The sequence below is a fragment of the Loxodonta africana genome, chromosome 23 (genome assembly GCF_030014295.1).
Source record: "Loxodonta africana isolate mLoxAfr1 chromosome 23, mLoxAfr1.hap2, whole genome shotgun sequence".
NCBI lineage: Eukaryota > Metazoa > Chordata > Mammalia > Proboscidea > Elephantidae > Loxodonta > Loxodonta africana.
Genome location: NC_087364.1, coordinates 68,569,217 through 68,592,574, shown reverse-complemented (window position 1 = coordinate 68,592,574; position 23,358 = coordinate 68,569,217). Strand labels below are relative to the sequence as shown.

The 23,358-nt window shown below is 44.0% G+C and overlaps 1 protein-coding gene across 1 annotated transcript in view; it reads left to right on the top strand.

The window, feature by feature from the left end:
* CLRN1 (clarin 1) overlaps window positions 1–22,363 on the top strand; it is a 38,910-nt gene extending 16,547 nt beyond the window's left edge. Inside the window, exons 2-3 of the mRNA XM_003416155.3 lie at window positions 5,948–6,127; window positions 21,672–22,363. Of these exons, the coding sequence (XP_003416203.1) occupies window positions 5,948–6,127; window positions 21,672–21,937 (446 nt within the window). The 3' untranslated portion in view covers window positions 21,938–22,363. The remainder of the gene's footprint in view (window positions 1–5,947; window positions 6,128–21,671) is intronic.
* Window positions 22,364–23,358: the final 995 nt, after the last annotated feature.

The window sequence follows — 23,358 nt, the reverse complement described above, 5'->3', positions numbered from 1 at the left end:
GCCATGTGTTAGGTCTATGTCTAACTTTCTAAGAACTAAGAGAGTTGGACATCCATATGCAAAAAAAGAAAAAAAAAAGAACCTTCACCCAAACCTTGTGACATATTCAAAACTAACTCAAAATGGACCACAGGCCTAAAAGTAAACCTAAAACTATGTAACTTCTGGAAGAACACCAAGGATGAAATATTTGTGACCGTGGCTTAGGCAAAGACTCCTTAGATTTGACACCCGAAACACGACACATAAAAGAAAAAAATTGATAAATTAGGTTTCATAAAAGAACTGCTCTTCAAAAGACATTGATAAGAGAATGAAAACACAAGTCACAGACTTGGAGCAAATATTTGTGAATCACTTATCTGATGAAGATTTGTACCCAGCACGCATAAAAAATTCTCAAAGCTCGGTAGTAAGAAAACAGACCATCCAATAAAAAACACATAAAAGATCTGAACAGATACCTCACCAAAAAAAGATAGATGGAAGGCAAAAAAGCTCATGAAAAGATGCTCAACATCATTAGTCATTTAGAAAGTGCAAATTAAAACCACAGTGAGATAAACTACATGCCTGCTAAATGGTTAAAATTAAAAAATACCTGCCAAGTGCTGATAGGAATGTGAAACAACTGGAGCTCTCCTACCTTCCTGGTAGGAATGTAAAACGGTACAGTCACTTTGGAAAACACTTTGGCAACATCTTATAAAGTTATGGAGCCCTGGTGGCATAGTGGTTAAGAGCTCAACTGCTAACCAAAATTTTGGCAGCTTGAATCCACCAGGCGCTCCTTGGAAACTATGGGGCAGTTCTACTCCGGCCTGTAGGGTCGCTATGAGTTGGAGTCAACTCAATAGCAACGGGGTAGTATAAACTAAAGGACCCTGGTGGTGCAGTGGTTAAGCACTCGGCTTCTAACCAAAAGATTGGTGGTTCAAACCCACTGAGCGGCTCCATGGGTGAAAGGTCTGACAATCTGCGTAAAGTTTACTGCCAGACAACTCTATGGGGCGCTTCTATTCTGTCACATGGGGTAGCTACGTGTCGGAATTGACTTGATGGCACCTAACAGCAGAACAGTATACACCAAGCAAGCAGCTGACCGAGTATGAGAATAGCAGGTTGAATGGGTCATGTTCTCTCAGTATGGGAAGCTTCAGGGGCAGGGAATTGTAGTTACAGAGTAGCTGGGTCCCTGCTATGGTCCAGAGAGAGGCAGGGTGCACCAGTGTACTCAGTACAACAGAAGCTCGGTGTTGCTGGCCCAGCTGCCATGGACTCAGCCTGGCCTCGTGGCGATCCCACGCACAACAGTACAAAATGCTGCCTGGCCCTGCGCCGTCCCCACGACTGGTTGGGGATCAGGCCTTTGTGATTCATAGAGTTTTCAGGGGCTAATTTTGAGAAGTAGATCACCAGGCCCTTCTTTCTAGTCCATCTTAGTCTGGAAGCTCCACTGACACCTGTTCAGCATCGTAGCAACAAGCAAGCCTCCGCTGACAGCTATGCATGAGGTGCCCTGGGCATAAACAAGCCCAGGTCTCCGGCTCGAAAGGTGGGAATTCTACCACCGAACTGGCCTGTGGGCTTCAACTCCCACATTGCCACTGCTCATACAGAGCTGAAGAGTTTTCTTATTTTATCTTACCTTATCTGCCTATCTATCCATTCATGTCATTTCTAACTGATACTGACTTCAAAAAGAATACATCCATAATACCATTAATGTAACCAACAAAATCAATAATAGTTATTTAATGTCATCTAATACCCATCCATGTTCAATTTTTCCTAGTTATCTCAAAAATGTCTTTTTATAAATGATTAGTTCTGATCACAAACCACATCCACAAACAATATCCAGGCATTGCATTTGGTTGCTACTTCTCTAACGTTCCTTTTAATCTATAACAGTCATAGGATTTTAAAAAATTTTATTGCAGTGAAAATATACATAACAAAACACATACTATCTCAACAATATCTACATGTACAATTCAGTAACATTGCTGAAGTTCTTCGAGTTGCGTGACCATTCTCCATACATAGGAATTTTTTAATGTCATTTATTCTGTTAATTATTAAGAAAAGTGTTTATGTATTTATTGAATAGATAATACTTGCACAAGGCAAAAAATGCTTTTTCAAATAGTACAAAAATGTATATAGTGAAGTATTCCTCAGACTCCCCCTCCAGAAGCAATGTTACCAGTTTCATGTGGAACCTTCTAGAAATAGCCTATGCCCAACAAGCAAGCCTGTCACTGAGGCTACTGTAGCATGGTGGACAAGAGTGACAACATGAGTTCAAATCCCTGTCCTGCTACTTACTAAGCATATAGTCTTGGGCATGTTACATAGCATCTGTGCTTAGTAAGTGAGACTAACAATAATACGAAAAAAAAAGCAAAGATGTCACTTTGAGGACTGAGGTGAGCCTGACTTAAGCCATGGTATTTTCTTTTGCTTCATATGCATGCAAAAGCTGTACAACGAATAAGGAAGACCCAAGAAGAGTTGATGCTTCTGAATTATGGTGTTGGCAAAGAATATTGAATATACCCTGGACTGCCAGAAGGATGAACAAGTCAGCCTTGGAAAAAACACAGACAGAATGTGAAGGACGGAGAAGTGAGAATGGCAAGAATTTGTCTCACGTACTTCAGACATGGTATCAGGAGGGACCAGTCGCTGGAGAAGGACATCATGCTTGGTAGAGTAGAGGGTCAGCAAAAGAGAAGAAGACCCTAAACAAGGTGGATTGGCACAGTGGCTGCAATGATAGGCTCAAGTGTAGCAACGATTGTGAGGCTGACGCAGAGCCGGGCAGTGTTTTGTTCTGTTGTACATAGGGTTGCTATGAGCTGGAACTGGCTCGACACACCTAAGGGCATAACGATAATAATGCCTGTCTTATAGAGTTGTTGAAAGAATTAAATCAGATAATATAAGTAAAATGCTTAATAATCACTGTATTTACATCCCCCTCTTCAGCTTTTCCCCAAATGACAGAATGATGCACATTTCTCTTTATTTGTTTTTTCATATAACATCACATTTTGGTGATAATTCTATACTTGTTATAGGTCTGCTTCACACGTTTTAATCATTGACTAATATTCCATTTGAAACGCTGGTGGCGCAGTGGTTAAGAGCTACAGCTTCTAACCAAAATATCAGAACTTGGAACCCACCAGACACTCCTTGGAAACCCTATGGGGCAGTTCTATTGTGTCCTTTAGGGTCGCTAGGAGTCGGAATGAACTCTGTGGCAATGGGTTAGTGTTCCATCATGTATGTATTATTTTTGGATGTGTAAGCTACTTCCAATCCTTTATTATTACAAAGATGCTGGAATGAATATCATTGTACATACTTTATTGGGTTCATGTGCAAAGATATCCGTAGGATAAATTCCTGGAAGTGGAATTGCTGAGCCACAAGGTATGTGCATTTTAACACGTTATAGGTACTGGGAATCTGCCACAAAGGAGGTTGTACCAACTTACACTCCCAGGAAAAATGCACAAAGGTCCCCGTTTCCCTACACCCCAGCTAACACCAGATATTACTGACTGCTTTTATTTTTGTAAATATGATATGTGGGAAATGGCATTTAATAGCGTTAATGTGTATTTCTCTGATTATGAGAAGAAAAGGAAATATAGCGCACCTAAACCTCGGCAGTCAAATGACTTAGCTACAACTCTGAGTGGGGTGCCATGGTGAACACCACCAGGATACAAGCAACCTGGTCTGCGTGTATGAAAAGAACGCTCCCTATCCGATAGCACTAAGCATGTTTTACGTAGGTACGCATGTAGTTGGTTGGTTATATCCAGCAGCGGTGAAGGGTTTCTTCTGAACCAATCCAGCATCCTCACCTGGTCCCCTTTTTGACACATGGTCAGCAGCAGAGTGTTGTGGCCACTGGACATGCATCTGCGCAGCTGACCACTTCCTCTTCCTTGAAACATTGCCTTTCCTTGACTTCCCAGCTGTCCCGTCTTCTGGATTTGGCTCCAACGCATGGGCTGCTCTTTCTCAGTCTCTGGCTGTCTCCTCCTCTTCTGAGTTGGATGGAAGAGCATGGGAGAGAGTGGTACAGCACCAGGATTCGTTCTGGCCCCTTCTCTCCTCCAGCTACAGCTTCTCTGTAGATGATGACTGTTTCCAGCCTTTAAATATGGGGCCAGGACTAGGGTTAGGCCACTGGGGCACCTAGGGTATAAAATTTAAGAAGACATTCACTCTTAACTCATGCAAGTGCAGGGTTGGCCCCAGAGAGCAACTGTCTCCTCAAATTTTGCACCCCCTGCACCTTGATTGCCTCAGCCTAGTTCCACTGTGTTAAATTTCACAGTCTTCTCTCTGGAGCTCCAGAGACATAAATCCACTTCGGCATCTCTACTGAGAGGTCTTAAAGGAACTCAAATGAAAAATATCTAAAAAAGAACTCTTGTGTAACTTCCCAGCTTCATGTCCAAATCTGCTTCTTCTGCTAGTCCACCTCAGTTAATAGCATCACCATTCAATTCCTCTTTTTCAACAACCCCTTTCCTCTATCTCTAAAACAGGTCCCAAATCTGACAACCTCTCACCACTTCTACTGCTACCACCTCAGGCCAAGTCCCCATCTCTCACTTCTGTAAGTGGCCTCCCCAGGTCTCTGGCTTCCTCAGTTGCCCCGCCGTGTATTATACTCACTCCTCAGCAGCCAGAGTGACCTTTTAACATCATGGATGAGATGTGTCACTCTCCTGTTTAAATCCTTCCAGTGCCCTCCCCCCCCCCAAATGAATTTAGACTAAAAAGCAGACTTCTTGCCGTGGTCAATAGACCACAATCTAGTGGGTGCATTGGTCTGGCTCAGCGTAACTGTCCGACATCCACCTCCCCTTCATTCACCAGGCTGAGCCTCACTGGCTCATTCCTGCCTCAGTTGTGTTCTTTTCCCTGGAAAGCTCTACCTCCAGATCTTTATAGGGCTGCTTCCTTCTCAACTTTCAGGTATCAGCTCACATGTCGTTTTCCAGGCCACCTCCATCCATTCACCCAGTCACTTAAAATCCACTCACCAATACCAGTACCAGGTGCCATCAAGTTAACTCCTACTCACGGTGAACCTATGTGTGTCAGCGTCGAACTGTGCTCCAAAGGGTTTTCAGTAGCTGATTTTTTGGAAGTAGATCACCTTTCTTTACAGGTGCCTCAGGGTGGACTCGAACCTCCACTTTTTCCATAACAGCCAAGCGCAGTGACCATTTGCACATCCACCATTTCCACTTGGATAAGAGGAACCCTACATTTATATTTTATTTCCTCTGCAAACAAGAAAAACTTGCCCTGAACATAAAATGTAGAAGTAGATTTGGCATGTTTTCTAAATGGAAAATATTTCTTGTATCACCAGAAATTATTTTCCCACAGGTTTGTGCTACATCAAAATACTGAAGTTGCCTGAAGATACCCCATTCTTTAATCTTGGTGTGGGATAGAAACCACTTTTTTGTAGCAAAGAAAATATAAAAACCTCCTAACGTTTGAACTACCTCAAAACATCCCCAACCTGAGAATGTTAAGATAGATTTAAAAAATAAAAAAATAACTACTGAGAAATGTTATAAAAAAAATCTGGTCATCAAAATGCATAATTTTTGGCTATGAAGTCAATACTTATTTACATAATTACATAAGTAATTATGTATAAAAAAAGGGCAATAAAAGAAATTCCTTCAAATTTCCCCTTTGCGAGTTTGAACTGATTAATTCTGTACAATAATCCTTTGGTGACTCCTTTGTGAATTAGTAAATGACAATGTATTCATCTGAAGGATTTTAGTGATTTTTGAAGTTTAAAAAAAAGAGGGATTTAATTAAAAAAAATGACACTTGCAGACTGCCGACCATGAAATTTCTTCTAATATTTGTCTTGTTTTATCTTCAGTTTTCCCAGATTTTCTCAAGGCAATCCCAGTGAGCATCCACGTTAATGTCATTCTCTTCTCGACAATTCTTATTCTTTTAACCACGGTGGGGACAGCGTTCTTCATGTACAATGCTTTCGGCAAGCCCTTCGAAACTCTGCATGGTCCACTAGGGCTATATCTCTTGAGCTTCATTTCAGGTAAGTAAGAAATTCTACCTCTGAAGATAAATGTGCTTTTCAATGTGTCCAAAGACAGGTCCACCTAGATATAAAGTTAGATATATGTACATAAATGTTTCACTATAGCTTTGTATATGATAGCAAAAACTAGGGGGAACCATAATTATTCAGCATTAGAGAATTTAATAAATACACTGTGGTAGTCCATAGAAATGAATATTATGCTGACATTAAATTATATTTTTGAAGAAGATGTCATAAAAAGATAAATGCTTATATCAAAAGGTTAAGTGGAAAAAGCAGCATACAAGATTTTCCAAACATTATGAACCAAATTTATTATATATAAATGTACAGAAATAATATACATATAAAATAATATATATTATTATATTGCTGTTGTTGTCATTTCTGTGTGCTGTCGAGTCGATTCCAACTCATAGTGACCCTACAGGATAGAGTAGAACTGGGTTGCCAAGGAGCAGCTGGTGGATTTACCACCAGGGCTCCACATCCATATATAGAGAGAACATATATATACTATATTTAATACGTACGCTAATATAATAATGGAGCCCTGGTGCCGAAGTGGTTAAGAGCCCAGGCTGCTAACCAAAATGTCGGCAGCTTGAATCCACTGGTCGCTCCTTGGAAACCCTATGGGGCAGTTCTACTCATCCTATAGGGTCGCTATAGGGTCACTATGAGTCAGAATCGACTTGATGGCAATGATTTTTTATTTATATAGATAGAAAGATAGATGATAGATAGATAGATAGATGATAGATAGATAGATAGATAGATAGATAGATAGATAGATAGATAGATAGATAGATGATAGATAGATAGATCGAGTCTAGATCGAGTCGATTCCGACTCATAGCAACCCTATAGGACAGAGTAGAACTGCCCCATAGAGTTTCCAAGGAGCGCCTGGCAGATTCAAGCTGCCTACCTCTTGGTTAGCAGCTGTAGCACTTAACTACTATGCCACCAGGGTTTCCCAGGTACATATGTAGCTCATATATAGCTTGGCTGTTAATCAAAAGTTCGGCAGTTCAAGTCTAAGATTCAATCTCCTGTGAAGGTCCAGATTACAAGTGGATGTTGTGATTACTTCCCCTAAAACCAAAACCAAACTGGTAGATCTGGGTGGTGTGCTATTTTAATGAAGGCCATGGAATCAGTCAGGGTCCATCCAGAAAACATAATGCACACTCTTTTAACAGGAGGAATATAATGTAGGCAGAGGTTCTGAAAGCGTGGTCTCCAGACCAGCAGCATCTGGGAACTTCATAGAGAGGCTAATTCTCAGGCCCCATTCTAAACCTGGAATTCCTACGTAGTGCAAATGGTCAATGCACTTGGCTGATAACCAAAAAGCTGGGAGTTCAAGTCCACCCAGAGGTATCTTGTTAGAGAGACCTGGTGATCTACTTCTAAAAACTCAGCCATTAAATCCCCATGGAGCACCGTTCTACTCTGACACACTTTGGGTCGCCACGACTCAGAGTTAACTCCACAGCAACTGGTTTACCATGTTGTTAGGTGCTGCTAGTTGGTTCCGACTCATAACAACCCTCTGTGCAAAAAAACGAAACGCTGCCTGGTCCTGGGCCATCCTCACAATCACTGCTATGCTTGAGCCCATTGTTGCAGCCACTGTGTCAATCCATCTCACTGAGGTCTTCTCTTTTTCACTGACCCTCTACTTTACCAAGCATGATGTCCTTCTCCAGGGACTGATCCCTCCTGATAATCTGTCCAAAGTGTGTGAGACAAAGTCTCACCGTCCTTGCTTCTTCTAGAGCATTCTGGCTGTACTTCTTCCAAGACAGATTTGTTGGTTCTTCTGCCGTCCGTGGTATATTCAATATTCTTCGCCAACACGATAATTCAAAAGGCTCAATTCTTCTTAACCCTACACCTACTAAATCACAGACTCTCTACTGGAAAGGTGAGCAATGCCTCCAGGTGATTCCGGTGCACACACAAGCCTGAGAGCCAGTGTTATAAGGACCTGATTAAATAGGCTTCGGGGGACTGAAAAAGAAAAAAAACAAAAAGGAGACTCTGAGGTAACCTAAAGATGGTTAATTACAGAAAGTAGCTACCATCCCTAGGGTTTGGGGAACAAGGGGAAGACTTTGGGGTTACCAGAAAATAAAAGCTTGAGGATAGGCCCCAGGAGTCTGGGTCCTAGGCCTTTGAGGAGAGGGCACTGTCCACTCCTGTGGGTGCCTCTGAGGGATGTGAGGCAGTCCTCAGAGGAGATGGAAACTTCCCTGCTGCTGCTGGGGAGAAGTGCCATCCTGGCAACGCTGTCAGGAAGAGCAAGCCAGGTGGAGGGAACCAGTCCATTCTTCCCACCCCTGATGGGAAGAAGCTGACAAAGCAGAACCAGAGTTTGCAGTCTTCACCCAGCAACACCAAGCAGAGAAAAGAAGAGTGGGTTTGGAGCTAAGAGACAGCGGCTTATTAACTGACACGGCTATGGAACCTTCCCTTTGTGAATGAAATGCGGAAGAATGGCCCATTTGGAAGACAAGTTATTTGACAGTCCTAATGGACGAGCAAACTAAGGGTATTTGAAAAATAAAATGACTCAGAGAATGCAGAATTTCACCCAAGTCCCAGATCTGATCTCGGTCTTTGGCCAAACCTGACGAAAGGAGAACCTGAGGACACGAGCATAAGCAGAAACAAACAGACCCTGTGCTCCCAGGATCTCATTCATTTCTGAGCTCATTCCAAAAGCAGATGTGCAATAAAGGTTTGTGGTGAGGGAAGGAAGAGAAGGAGAGAAAGGAAGGGAAGAAGCCCGCTCCAGATCCCTGTCTTGATGAGGACGAAAGCCCAGTATTTCCAGGTCACCCAGTTTGTTTGTTTTTTAAGCCTCAAAACCTTATTTTTAAATACCAAAAATTTTAATTAAAAAAAAAAAAAACTGTGTATGACCCACAGGCATATTTGAGGGTCAGATAGACTGGGAGTTTGTGTTTTCTGGGAATGTATTGGTCACCCCTGAATCACAGACAATCTCATTTCCCTTAAATCCAGAGTAACCAGAAGCCCTAGAGTTTTTGGAAATGTTTATCTAACATTGCAACATGCCTGTGGACCCTGATTGTGGAAAAAGGGAGATTTTAGAGCCCTTATCACATTTTTCTTTTTTTTATCACAGAAAAGCAAAAACCAAACCCATTGCTGTCAAGTCGATTCCGACTCATGAAGACTCTCTGTGTTACAGAATAGAGCTTCTCCATAGGCCTCTCTTCTGTGGAGTTGCCGCGTGGGGTGGAACAGCCAGCCTTTGGGTTAGCAGCCAGTCACAAACCACTTATGCCACCCAGGGACATTTACAGTCTAAATAGGAGTCAATCAATCAGATAGACCAGAAGACTGCATTAGAAGGGTCCTCTATTTCAGGTGTAAATTATATTCCACTAAGAAACCCCAGGGGCAGCTCTCTTCCACTGGGTCCCTTCCCCTGTTTCTCTCACCTGCGTGTACTGCCCAGGTGGACTCACTCAGTCTCAAAGGAACCCTTTCCCCCTTGGACTTCCTTTCTACACCTCCCAGGCTCCCCAGGATTCCCCTGTCCCTTGTGCTGTTGTCATTCCAGAGGCCATTTCTTCTGGCATCCTAAAGCATGAACAAGGGGGAGAGGGGTAACAAGGTCTTCCCACTTGGCTATCCAGAATCTTCCGCACTGTGCAGAGACACAATACCGTGGGCATCTCCTTATGTCCCCTGGTTTGGTGTGTGCCACCCTGGAGGTGGAAACGGAAAGAGAACAACTCCTCGGACCCGCCCAGCAATAGCTTCCATCACCTCAGATTGCTCATGCTGATGACTTAATATCCTGTTGCTCCCTGGAACAGACACTCCTTCTCTTCTTATAGCCTTCAAAACCCAAAAAATTAGCTCATGTTCCCCAGCCTTCTTCACATAACATTTGCTCTTTCTCATCTTGTTATTTATAACCTGGCCCTGAGAAGTCTTTTCTGTAAATCAGGGCTATATTAGGACCTTACTGGTCCCCCAGCTTATTCTGGGCAGTCGTTCTCTTCCCAGACCGTACATTAGAATAACAGGAGAAGGTTTCTAAAACTTCTGAAGCCAGGTCCTGCACCACACTTATACAATTGGAGTGTCTGGAAGTGAGGCCTGGCCACTGATATTTTTTAAAAGCTCTCTCAAGTGATCCTAATGGGCGGCCAGTGTTGAGAACCCCTGACAGAGGAGTGTCTGTTTTATTCATTCAACAAACATTGATTGAGTGTCCACTATGTGCCAACCATAATGACAGGCACTGGTGATGCCACATGATTCAGGTACCCAAATCACGGCCTTCATGGAGCTTACAACCTAGTAGGAGAGTTAAAAAAAAAAAAGTATACATAAATAATTGAATAATGAAAAAGTGCAATAATTGCAGTAGAAATGATAAACAGTGCTGCAAGAGAGAATGATGGGGAGGAGGGTCGAGTTTTGATATGATATTCAGGGAAGGTTATTCCTAGTATCTGAGTTTGAAAGACAAAAAGGAACCTCCCTTCAGAAATAGCATTTCAAGTGGAGAAGACAGCAGACATGAGGGCTCTAGGGAAATAGGTTGGCTTCCTATAGGAACTGAAAGAAAGCCAGGGGGCAGACTAAACCAAACCCACTGTCATTGAGTCGATTCTGACACAAGGCAGTTAACCTCTACAGAAGCAGATTGCCACTTCTTTCTCCCTTGGAGCCACTGGCGGTTTCAAACCACTGACCTTTTGGTTAGCAGTCGATCACTTTCGCCACTGTGCCACTGAGGGATAGACAATGAGGAGAAAATGGCAAAAAAAGAGAGATTGGTTGAAGCCAGTTAATGCAGGACCTCAAAAGCCATGGTAAGGTGTTTGAAACTGATTCTAATTGCAGTGACAAGCTTTTGAAAGCCTTTAAGATGCCTGCTAGCTGATTTACCTTTTTAAAAGTCTGGTGAAAGACCAGGTTGTTAAATAAGAGATGGAGAGAGATGAGTGGATTCCAGAAACATTCTGAAAGTGGATCCAGAGTGTCTTGTAGGTAGCCTATGGAATGAGTGGACGGTGGTAACATTGACCAAGATGCAGAAGACCAGGGGAGGAACAGGCTGATGGTTCAGGCCAAGAGAGAGGTGGGGAGAGGAGCTTAGCCCGAAAATTCAAGTGTTCTATTTGAGGCATGTCAAGTTTTTGATGCTATGAAATGTCCAAGTGCAGATGTCAAGTAGACGGTTGGATATATGAGTCTGGATCTCAGGGAGGAGGTCTAGATGAAAGACATAAATTTAACAGTTGCCAGGATATAGAATTTAGAGTAATGAAAATGGAGGAGATCACCTAGGGAGAGAATGCAGATAGAGAAAAATTTGGCGAGCACCAATCCCTGTAGAGCACCATCAGTTAATTTTGGGGTTGAGGGATTGAGGACGAGGAGCCAGCAAAGGAGACTGACCGGGAGTGTCCAGAAAGGAAAAAGTAAAACCAGGAGGCTGTGGTGTTCCAAAGGCTAGGAGAGGGGGATGTTTCAAAAGTACCGGTCAACAGTGAGCTTTTAAAAAGGTAGCCACCCCACATAAACCAGAGACTCCATCATCCTGAGACTGGAAAAACTAGATGGTATCTGGCTACCATCAATGACTGCCCTGATAGGGAACACAATGAAGCAGGAGAAAAGTGGGGTACAGAACTGAAATTCCAGTAAAAAGACCAGACTTAATGGTCTGACTGAGACTAGAGGGACACCGGAGGACTTGGACTCAGGACTCTCTGTTAGCCCAAAACTAAAACCATTCTCGAAGCCAACTCTTCAGACAAAGATTGGACTGGAGTATAAGACATAAAATGAGTCTGGTGAAGAGTGTGCTTCTTAGCTCAAGTAGACACATGAGACTGTGTGGCCAGCTCCTGTCTGGAGGCAAGATGAGAAGGCAGAGGGGGACAGGAGCTGGTTGAATGGACATGGGGAATACAGGGTGGAGAGGAGAAGTGTGATGTCACATTGGGGGGAGAGCAGCTAGGGTCACATAACAATGTGTGTGTAAGTTTTTGTATGAGAAACTGACTTGAATTGTAAACTTTCACTTAAAGCACAATTAAAAAAAAAAAAAAAGGCGGCCACCTGTGAGAGTAAGTGAAGGAGAGGGAGGGTAGCAGGAGAAGACAGCTTGAGGCTAATTAGACAAAAAACACCTCCCTCAAGGATTACAGCACAGTGAAAGAGAGAGACGTACACAAATACATCGAGGAGGTGGAGGAAGACAGGAAGTCAGAGGAGAGTGAGCTGAGCGTAGAGTGACTGGGCCTATTGTAACAAATTGGAGCACTGGTATTTGAGTGTATGTCTTTCATATATTCTGTCGTAGAATTAAGAAGCCCTGGTAGCACAGTGCTTAAAGCAAACCAAAAGGTCAGTGGTTTGAGCCCACCAGCTGCTCCAGGGGAGAAAGATGTGTCAGTCTGCTTCCATAAAGATTGTTGTTGTTGTTAGGTGCTGTCGAGTCGGTTCTGACTCATAGCAAGCCTATGCAAGACAGAACGAAACACTGCCCGGTCCTGCGCCATCCTTACAATCGTTGTTACGCTTGAGCTCATTATTGCAGCCACTGTGTCAATCCCCCTCGCTGAGGTTACAGCCTTGGAAACTCTATGGGCAGTTCTACTCTCTCCTTTACGGTCTCTATAAGTTGGATTCGACTCTACAGCAGTGGGTTTGGTTTGGTGCTAGAGGTTTTCCAGTTGGTGGCAGAATACCTGCCATGGATTGAATCGTGTCCCCCCCAAAGTATGTGTCAACTTGGTTAGGCCATGATTCCCAGTGTTGTCCTCCATTTTGTGATTGTAATTTTCCTGTGTGTTGTAAATCCTAATCTCCACCTGTGGTTAATGAGGCAAGATTAGATTAGGATGGGATGTAACACCCTTGCTCAGGTCACATCTCTGATCCAATGCAAAGGGAGTTTCCCTGGAGTATGGCCTGCACCACCTTCTTTCTTACAAGAGATTAAAGGGAATTGAGCAGAGAGTGGGAACCTCATACCACCAAGAAACAAGAGCCAGGAAAATAGTGTGTTCTTTAGACCCGGGGTCCCTGTGCTGAGAAGCTCCTCGACCAGGGAAAGGTGGATGACAAGGACCTTCCCCCAGAGTCAACAGAAAGAGAAAGCCTTCCCCTGGAGCTGGTGCCCTGAATTCGGACTTCTAGGCTCCTAGACTGTGAGAAACTAAATATGCCTTTGTTAAAGCCATCCCCCTGTAGTGTTTCTGTTATAGCAGCACTAGGTGACTGAGACAACACCCTACTCAGGTCTTCATGGAAAAGAGAGCAGGCCAGGTAGAAAGATTGCCATGGATCAAAGGTAGAACCTCCAAGGTGGTTCAGTGACTACTCAAGGATGACATGAAATATATTGGCTCAGGATTTGGGAGGTGACGAAAACCACCAAAATGTGGGCTTATTGCAGATTGTATTTATTACGCCTTGTCTTACACATAGCATCGTGTTATGAGTTATACCAAGCAAGGCAAACAAGCATAATTGCTGCCTTTCTTTAAAAAGGGGACGCTCCTGGCATGGGCCTAATTAATTATGATAATTACGACTATGGCATGGAACATAAATAAGCACAGCCATGCATGAAACGTGAAGACGGGGAAAATAAAGAGCAGTACAAAAATAAAAGAATGCTTACAACATGTATCAGTTTCAGTATGAATAATATCTGGCATCTGAAATATGTCTGGGGCACATTATTCTACAGTTGGTGGGGAAAAAAATCTGCATCTTGTTTCCATTCAATCTTTATGGAGGAGCTGGTGTCCAGGAGCCCGAGAAAGACATAGAGGATGTCCACCCAGCAACAGCAGAGCCTGAAAGAGGATAAAGATTGGTGGTAGGAAAAGTCAGCCACAAAAATATTCTACAAGACTCCCAGCATAGACCTTAGACAGGAGGCCAGAGAAGGAAAAGAAAAAGAAATGTCAGATAGCCCATGATGGCTGTGGGCAAGGGGATTCCATTTCCAATGCAGGGAGGCTGCTGAAGGGGCAGAGTGGAGAGGATTGACTTCAGGTCACTCATATCAAGCTTATGATGGGGGGACCGCGTTTAACGCACCTTGTATGGGGCCCACCTGTGGCCTTGTGCAATGAGATGCTCCATCTTGTTCTATGACAATTGCAAAGACACGCCTGGCCTATTGAGAATGTGACGTGTGTCATCCCTTCTGTACTGAGAGCCAAAGCGCAAGTCCCTGTTATGGCCTCCTGGGCACCCCATAATGTGTCCACCCCAGAAGCACATGACTGCTCACCTCGCACGACGCTTTGCCTTGCTCTCTTCCTCTCCTCACTTGAATCACCTGACTCCTTTGCACTCGTTGCTCCCTGAGCCTGTAATGCCCTGCCACCCCAAAGCCCACCCTCTCACTTCCTCACTTCTTTCAAGATGTACTGAAATGGCATCTCTCCCCCAACATGTTTTATCCCCCTCTCCTGTTTTATTTTATTTTCCTTAATATTCGTCACATTCTGGTAATCTGTGTTGTTGTTAGGTGGCTGCTGGGTTGATATGGACTCACGGTGACCCCATGTGTGCGGAGCAGAATGGCTCTATAGAGTTTTCAAGGCTGTGACTTTTCAGAAGCAGCTCCTGTCTCCCAAGGCACCTCTGGGTGGCTTTGAACTGCCAACCTTCCAGCTAGGAGTCTAGCACTTAACCGTTTGCGCCATCCAGGGACTCCTTGATAAACTGTTATTATCTCTCTCTCCACCTCTTCTACCACTGAGAGCTTCTTGGAAAAAAAAAAAAAGGAAGAAATTTTTATTTGTTTGGTTCAGTGCTGTATCCTTGGTGCCCAGAACAATGCGGTAAGGATCCAGTACAGATTTGTTGAAGAAGTAAACGAAACAGAAGTGTTGCTGCAGATTTCCCAGTAACAAATGTCATCTTTCTTTTCTGAAGCCAAGTTCATATTAGATAAATGTTTCTTCTTTGTGTTAATCGCACTTCTCAATATCATGGCATTTGTAAAAGTCCAGCTGGATGTGGGCTCTTCAACGCTCCGTTGCAGGAGACAGAGAGAGGTTAAACCCAACCGACGTCATTCTTTGTCCACACCTACTCTTTGGCAGCATCACCAAATTGCTCCCGATCATGACCTCAGAATCTACTCTTAGGATTAACCTGCTTTCCTTGTCCCCTTGCCCCCTTTTTGGCTGGTAGCCATCAGTCTTGAAGCATTGTGGAGCCAGACAGCTTCATTTTGGTGGAGAAATCACTGCTGGTGACCTTGCCTTCGATTACTGACTTTCTAGCAAGATGGCATAATTTCAGAGAAAATCAGTAACTCCACCTGCAGAATTATGGTTTTCCCACTCCATTTATCATCTCTCAAGACCCCTAAAGAAGGAAATTATCAATTTATCATTCTGTATAGAGAACAGAATGCCTTTAATATTGGTCACCTATATAAGAATTTAAAGATGACTCATTGCCTTAAAGAAATTGAAGTTCTTATTTATTATTTCCCAATGTATAATCTTAGCAATAGTTGGAGATCATTTCAGAGATTTCTTCCCCTTTGAGGAAATCCACACCACCATGGACTCCCACAGACCTTGGCAGGGTGTCCCTAGCCCTAAAAGCATAGTTATCTTCAGGGTCAGCCACGGATGAAGAGGCATGTCTCTTGTTGGCTGTGACCTACACTTCCGTATCACAAGGACTGGAGGAGAGAGACACCCATTTTGCAGGCACAGACAGCTACCAGTGAAGAGCCATGAGTGTCCAAGGAGCAGCTGGTGGATTCGAGCTGCCAACCTTTTGGTTAGCAGCCACGCTCTTAATCACTAAACTACTAGGGCTCTGCACAGTGTCTAGCACATTACAAATGTTTGTTAATTTACCAATCATTCATGCCGTGACAACCCTATAACTCAGCTACCCCTTTCAGTCTGAAATTAACTCACTAATCAAAGTCATTAATTAAAAAAAAAAAAAAAAAAGAACTACAGCACCGGCCAGATGGGGAAATCAGACAGATGAAAAGAAAATGGCTGTAGGCCTTCACGTAAGACACTGGACAGCAAAACCTAGGTCCTGTGCCGGGCTAGATGTCCCTGGGCGGTGCAAATGGTTAGCATACTTGGCTGCTAACTGAAAGGTTGGAGTTTCGAGTCTACCCAGAGAGGTCCCAGAAGGAAGGCCTGGTGATCCACTTCTGAAAACATCGGCCACTGAAAACCCTACGAAGCACAGTTTTAAGCTGACACACATTGGGTCACCATGAGTTGGAACTGACTTGATAGCAGTTGGTGTTTTTTGGTGCCTGGTTATATTCCAGCTTAATTCTAGCTTGAGCAAGGGTTGGCAGACTCTCCAAATCCTAGTTTATTCTAACCCTTCTTGTGAGCAGAAGCTGTGTGGTCAGATGGACAGACATGCGGGGAATCTGTCCCAATGGCCCCAGCTGAGTTTGGGTTGTTGGAGTACGTGGCTAACTGTGAGAAGGAGGGGAGGATGCAGCCCTGCTCCTAACATTGGTGAGGCCTGGGGCAAGAGAACAAGTGCAAGTCTGTGTACCACGAGTCTAAATATTTAAAATAAAACCTGTTCTACCCTCCTATCTGGAACCCTGGTGGTACAGTGGTTAAGAACTAAGCTGCTAACCAAAAGGTTGGCAGTTCACATCCACCAGCCGCTCCTTGGAAACCCTGTGGGGTGGTTCTACTCTGTTCTATAGGGTCACTATGAGTCAGAATTGCTTTGTTTTGTTTTTCCCTTATCCTCCTATCTTGACAAACATCCCTCCATAATCTCCTGGAAAACCAGATTCAAATTTAGAATTCTTGAGCCCTAGGAATCCTTAGAAGTGAGAATAGTGAGACTTTGTCTTGTTTTCTTAGGACACATCATCAAGAAACACCATTCAGTAGAAAAGGGCATCCTGTCTGGTTAAGTAGAGGGTCAACAAAAATCCAGGAAACATTCCATGAGATGGAATGACATGGTGGCTGCAACAATGGGCTCAAACATACCCACAATTGTGAGGATAGCACAGGACTTGGGAATGTTTTGTTCTATTATACATAATGTCATCATGACTTGTAGCTTATTCGACAGCACCTAACCACAATGAGACTTCTATACCTGAATGTAGTGACAGTAGGAGAGCGGCCCCTGTCCTGTCCACTTCTCTTCCCATGCCTGATCCCATCCCACACAGGAAAGGGACTTGAGCGAATGCTTCACTGCGTACTTGAGCTCTGACCACACCCCCCCCAACAACCCCTCAGGCCTCAGGACTGCTCAATATCAGCCATACAGTCTACCCTTAGGAAGGCCGACCCAGAGAAGATGCCTGTGCGGGCCCTGGAAACTGGCTCAGGTCTGTTTGGGCAGGGAATTCCAGGGTCCTAGGAGCAAGGCATAGAACTCAGGTCAGGGAGTCTAGATGGGCACCTCCCACTGGCCTCAGGATTCCTCAACTCATGGGTAGGGACTTCTGCAGAAGAGGACGAGACAGGGCCCTCTAGATGTGGGACCCCAGGCAGGAACCCCTTTTGCCCGCGTCTAAGGGCAGTGCTAGAAAGGTACCATACCCTGTCTTCAAAGACGCTCCCATCCAGGCCACCAAAGGAAGCTCTTCGTGTGTGTATTTTAGCCCATGAGTCACGATAGTGATCCTTGTGCCATGTTCCTTTTGGGGCCATGGACAAATAGAAGCAAAAACATCCCAAATACACATGGAGTTTTTCTCCCTCCATGTCTTTGAGTGGCCAGTGGAGGTTTGTCTGAGACTCAGGCTAGGTTTCTGTGCCCTTACTCTGTAGTGACAAAGTTGACCTCACAGTCAATCCCAGAATCCAGGCAGAACCTCAACCCATCCTCTCAGCTACTACCTGGATCACTCTGTCTCTGGAGCTTGCCTGCTTGAAATATCAGGTAGAGCAAAAGGCTTTATGTCTTAAGATACCACAGCAACTTCGACTTTAGGAATCTGAAATGCAGGCTCACTGTGCTGCTGTCTTCTTAACAGAATATACCTGATTCCCGCTCTCATCGACCCCACAGGACAGAGTAGAACTGCCCCATAGGGCTTCCAGGGAGCGGCTGGTAGTTTCAAACTGCTGACCTTTTGGTTACCAGCTCTTAACCATTATACCACAAGAGTAGTACCTTTAAAATATTTAATAGCTTAAGCAGGAAACCAAGCTTGAATTTTCCTTTCAAGAGCTAAAGAAATACCAGCGTTTCACTTCTGCCTGAAATTCACCATCCCCGCAGACAAAGAAGGACCTTATGGTAAAAGCAATGGCATTTTCTCCACAATTTTCAAATCAAAGGTAAAAAGAAAACAGCATTGCAGCCTTTTGTAAGCATCTGACAATAAAGGAATAATACGGTTTTGCTAGGGGAGAGCTCTGGTTTTAAGCTCAGAATGCAAACATACTTAGACAAATTTTACAAAGAAATGTTCTCAACTACTGCTCTGAGGCTGGTGGGACGTGAAGCTTCAAGAAAAGTAAATCGTTTGACTGTTTGGGGATGTCTTATGATGCTGATCAAGCTGATGGGGACAGTTCTGTGCAGAACTCCAAAGCACAAGAAATGTGATTTACCTTTCTTGCTTACCCCCGCCTCGCACCCCATGTGATCCGGTCTCTACCTCTACCCCAACCCAAACCTGACCTTTGGAAAGGGAACGGGGGAGTCCTTTGCACTGTCGCTCCCATTGCCTGGAACACCCTTCCTGCACAGTCCAGCCTCCCTTTGCTTGGCTAACTTTTCCTACAGCTCTTTCCAACCTCCTCTAAGGAACCTTCCATGATGTTGCCCACCCTCTCTGTAATAGCCCCCTGTTCTCCCCGTACCATTACATTGGCTGTACAGTAACTGGTTTCTAATTGTTTTATCTGTGTTCCCTAGCAGATTACACTCTCTATGAGAGCAGAAACCGTGTGCACCTTCTGTAGCGTTTGAATCTCCACCATCAACCCCGCGCTTGGCAAGTAATAAGTCTAACTGAATAAGTGAATGAATGAATGGATGGGAATTTAAGCCACTATGTTGCTGCTCCAGGATATTTGAATTAACTATAGTTGAAGAATAAAAGGCACTTATCCATATTAAAAGAGTTATAAACCTAGTGGAAGAGTGTTTGCTGACACAAGGCTCTGTAATGGATTCATCTGGGTTGCCTACCTTGATGTAGTCAGTTTTGTGTGTGTGTGTCTGTGTGTGAGGTAAGACCGGTTAAGGATTATGGTAAAGACTTGCAAGAAGAAAAGAATAGATAAAACCCATAAGATAATTACCCATTGCTAAGCATTTATATGTGTCAATTCCAATGCTAAGTGCTAATAGTGCGTTCTCTCCTTTATTCACCGTAGATGAGAAAACTGAGGCTTGGAGATTAAATTTGCCTAATTTCGTATAGTAAGTAGAGGAATCAGAGTTTGAACCCAAATTCCTTGGTCCAGGAACTCACCATTAATTATAGCTGAAGACCATCTCATCATGCTTCCCGTTGAATGGAACCCATGGTGGCCTGGGATACAACAGTAGCCTTCAAAGTCCTGTAGAGTTCTGGCCATTCACTGTGCTCCTGACTCGGCTCCTCTTGCTACCTGTCTATGCTCCCTGTGCAATCCACTCTGTTCAGGGGTCTCCCATTCACCCTTCTGTCTGAGTTGCTAGGTCTCACCCAGTACGGAGTGCCCTGTCCTGCAGAGGTCTCATTCCAGACTACAGCTGCATCAGTTAGGATTAGACTCAACTATGAGAGAGGAGCCCTGGTAGAACAGTGGTTAAGAGCTTGGCTGCTAACCAAACGATTGGCAGTTCAAATCCACCACCAGCTCCTTGGAAACTCTATGGGGCAGTTCTACTCTGCCCTAGGGGGTCGCTATGAGTTGGAATCGACTCTAGCGGTAATGGGTTTGGTTTAGTTTATGAGAGTGATAAACGGGGACAAAAAATAATAATAGAGGTTAAACAAAATAGTCATTTATTTTGTCTCACATAAAAGTCAAAGAGTTAAAGTCCAAGGCTAGTCTGATCGCTCGAGATATCTAGGACCCTGGCTCCTTTTTTCTTGTTTTTCCACAGTACATGGCTTCCATTCCTGAGGTTGCCTGGTCACCTGCTAGAGCTCCAGCCATTGCATTTCTATTTCGGCTACAGGAAGGGGAAAGGGGGGAAGAAAGGGCAGGCCCTCAATATATATTATTCAAGGAAATTTACTGCCTTTACGCTCAGCCACCCTCAGCTAAACAATATAGTCTTTATTCATATAGCCGCTAAACATTCTTAGTTCTGTTATAAACAAGGGGAACGCCTATTGTCTGCCCCAACACCTCAGTCATAGCTACTTTGCTCAGGTACTCCTCCAGGCAGCTGTGGCCAGCGAGTAGAGGGAGAGGAGTCCCGGGAACCCTCTGCAGGAAGCCCTGAGCTTTTCATGAGGCAGCTAGCTGTCTGACTGGCATTTATCCTGCATGGCCTGTGAGGCAGAGAAATTTGCTCCCTAGAAGCCACATCACAGCAGCAACAGCTCTGAGCCTGATTCCACTATTGCGCTTTTACGATGCCCAGCAATTCCAACGTCATATCACTCAGAGAGAAACCTCACCCAATGTTTGTAGGATGAGCTTGATTTTGCTGTTGTTAGGTGTCGTTGAGTCAGTTCCAACTCGTAGCGACTCAACAGAATGAAACAGGATAAAACACTGCCCGACCCTGTGCCATCCTCATGATCATTGCTCTGCTGGAGCCCACTGTTGCAGCCACTGTGTCAATCCATCTTGTTGAGGCTCTTCCTCTTTTTTACTGACCTTCTACTTTACCAAGCCTGATGTCCTTCTCCAGGGACTGGTCCCTCCTGATAACATGTCCAAAGTATGTGAATTGTACCGCTTCCAAGACAGATTTGTTCGTTCTTTTGGCAGTTCATGGTGTGTTCAGTATTCTTCCCTAATGCCACAAATCAAAGGTGTCAGTTCTTCTTCTGTCTTTCTTATTCATCATCCAGCTTCCATGTGCATACGAGGTGACTGAAAACACCATGTCTTGGGTCAGGCATAGCTTAGCCCTTAAAGTGACATCTTTGCTTTTCAACACTTTGAAGAGGTCCTTTGCAGCAGATTTGCCCAATGCAATGCAACGTTTGATTTCTTGACTGCTGCTTCCGTGGGTGTTGATTGTGGATCCAAGTAAAATGAAATCCTTGACAACTTCAATCTTTTCTCCGTGTATCATGATGTTGCTTATTGGTCCAGCTGTGAGGATTTTGTTTTCTTAATCCATCTCCCTCTGAAAAAAAATTAGCCAGTGAGCTTGATTTTACACCCTCTGCCCCAAATCTTCCTCGGTGAGAGCCACAACTCAAGCACCACGTTCCATAGGTGGGAGACTGGGGCTCATGATCACACCTTTGAAACAATCTATTTCTTCAGCTTGCACACTGACCCCGTTCCCTGTCCCCTACGATCAGAAAATATTTGTCCCAAGGCATTGTTTGTCCCTTCTGTTGCAGGCTCCTGTGGCTGTCTTGTCATGATATTGTTCGCCTCCGAAGTGAAAATCCATCACCTCTCAGAGAAAATCGCAAACTATAAAGAAGGAACCTATGCCTACAAAACGCAAAGCGAGAAATACACCATATCGTTCTGGGTCGTTTTCATTTGCTTTTTTGTTCATGTTCTGAATGGACTCCTAATACGACTTGCTGGATTTCAGTTCCCTTTTGCTAAATCTAAAGAGACAGAGACGACGAATGTAGCTGCAGACCTAATGTACTGAAAAGCGAACATGTCTGTGATTTTCCAAGGAAGAGAGTAGGCTTACTTTGGTCACTTTTAGGTATGGATAACTTTTCTCATCCTTTTACACCACACAAACTGAAAGCACCAGAACCCTTGGTGACAATGTTTACCAGCTATGCACTAAGTAAGCAAGTAAGGAAAGCAGAAGGGAGATTGCTGAAACGTTTCACAAGGTGGGGAACTGCTTTACCCACATGGCCACAGGCAGTTGACTAGAATGGAGAAATTACTACTGGATGTACATTTCCAAGTGCCAGATGCCTGTTCCGTCAAAGAGAAAGAATAAAAAGGCATGTGGAATATATCTTTATGAAAACAGGCACTATTTCTGATAACCCACACATTGGTTGCTGCCAAGATCAGAAAACAAAGCTCAAATTGATTTAAGGCAATGGCGCATTAAATAAGCAGCTATAAAATGTACCAATCACTTTTTTAAAAAGTTCATTTCAAGCACAGTCTCACTAACCCTGCTTGTTGGTCAAAATTTGCAAACCTCAAAAAGAAAAAAGGAGACATAACAAAGCTAAGGGTATTTTCAGTCATGTATGGAAGACCCAGCTCCATTCGCACAGTACTTTCAACGGATCTAATGGCTGGGACCACTGAGGAATTACGAGCAAAGATTCTTCCCAGAAAATTTGAGGTGAAACGATTCACCGGGCGCTGTTGTTTCTAATTAGAGTATCTCAAGTGCTAATTCCCAATTCCGAAAGTTATATTCAGTTCTAAAATCATGATGGTATCACTGTGTCATCTTGATCTTTGGTCTGGCCATCATGAAACTTGACCCAAGTCAGCATTTCCTTCTCCCGAATTACCCACGTAATTGATCTGCAGCGGACCGAAGGCCACCGCTAAGCAGGCCCTTCCTCCATCCTCAACCTGCTGCCCCCAAGGAAGCGCTGAAGGAGCAGAGAATGATGAGGAGCACACCGTCAGGATCCTGGCCACAGATCTTGTGTACTTAACTCTACAAAAGGTTTGCAAGTCCTCGTTTAAAAAAAAAAAAAATTACTTTTTCCCTCTTTGAGCAATTTATGAAAACAAATGACTGTTTGGATACTTTAGGACTAATTTGCTCTGATGGTGATTTGCTGTTCACAGGCTGACATTAGGACAAACCCTTAGTGTCCAGACACTAGTCCTGTATTGGAGCCCTGGGGGTGCAGTGGTTAAGAGCTCAGCTGCTAACCAAAAGGTCAGCCATTCGAATCCACCAGCTGCTCCTTAGAAACTCTATGGGGCAGTTCTACTTTGTCCTATAGGGTCACTAGGAGTTGGTACCACGTTACCTTAATTCAGGAAATACACCTGGACAATTTCTAGAAGACCACAAGCCAGTCCAGAAGGGAAGGGGATGTTTATTTCGGTGCTGGGCTGGAGCCCAGTTCGGGA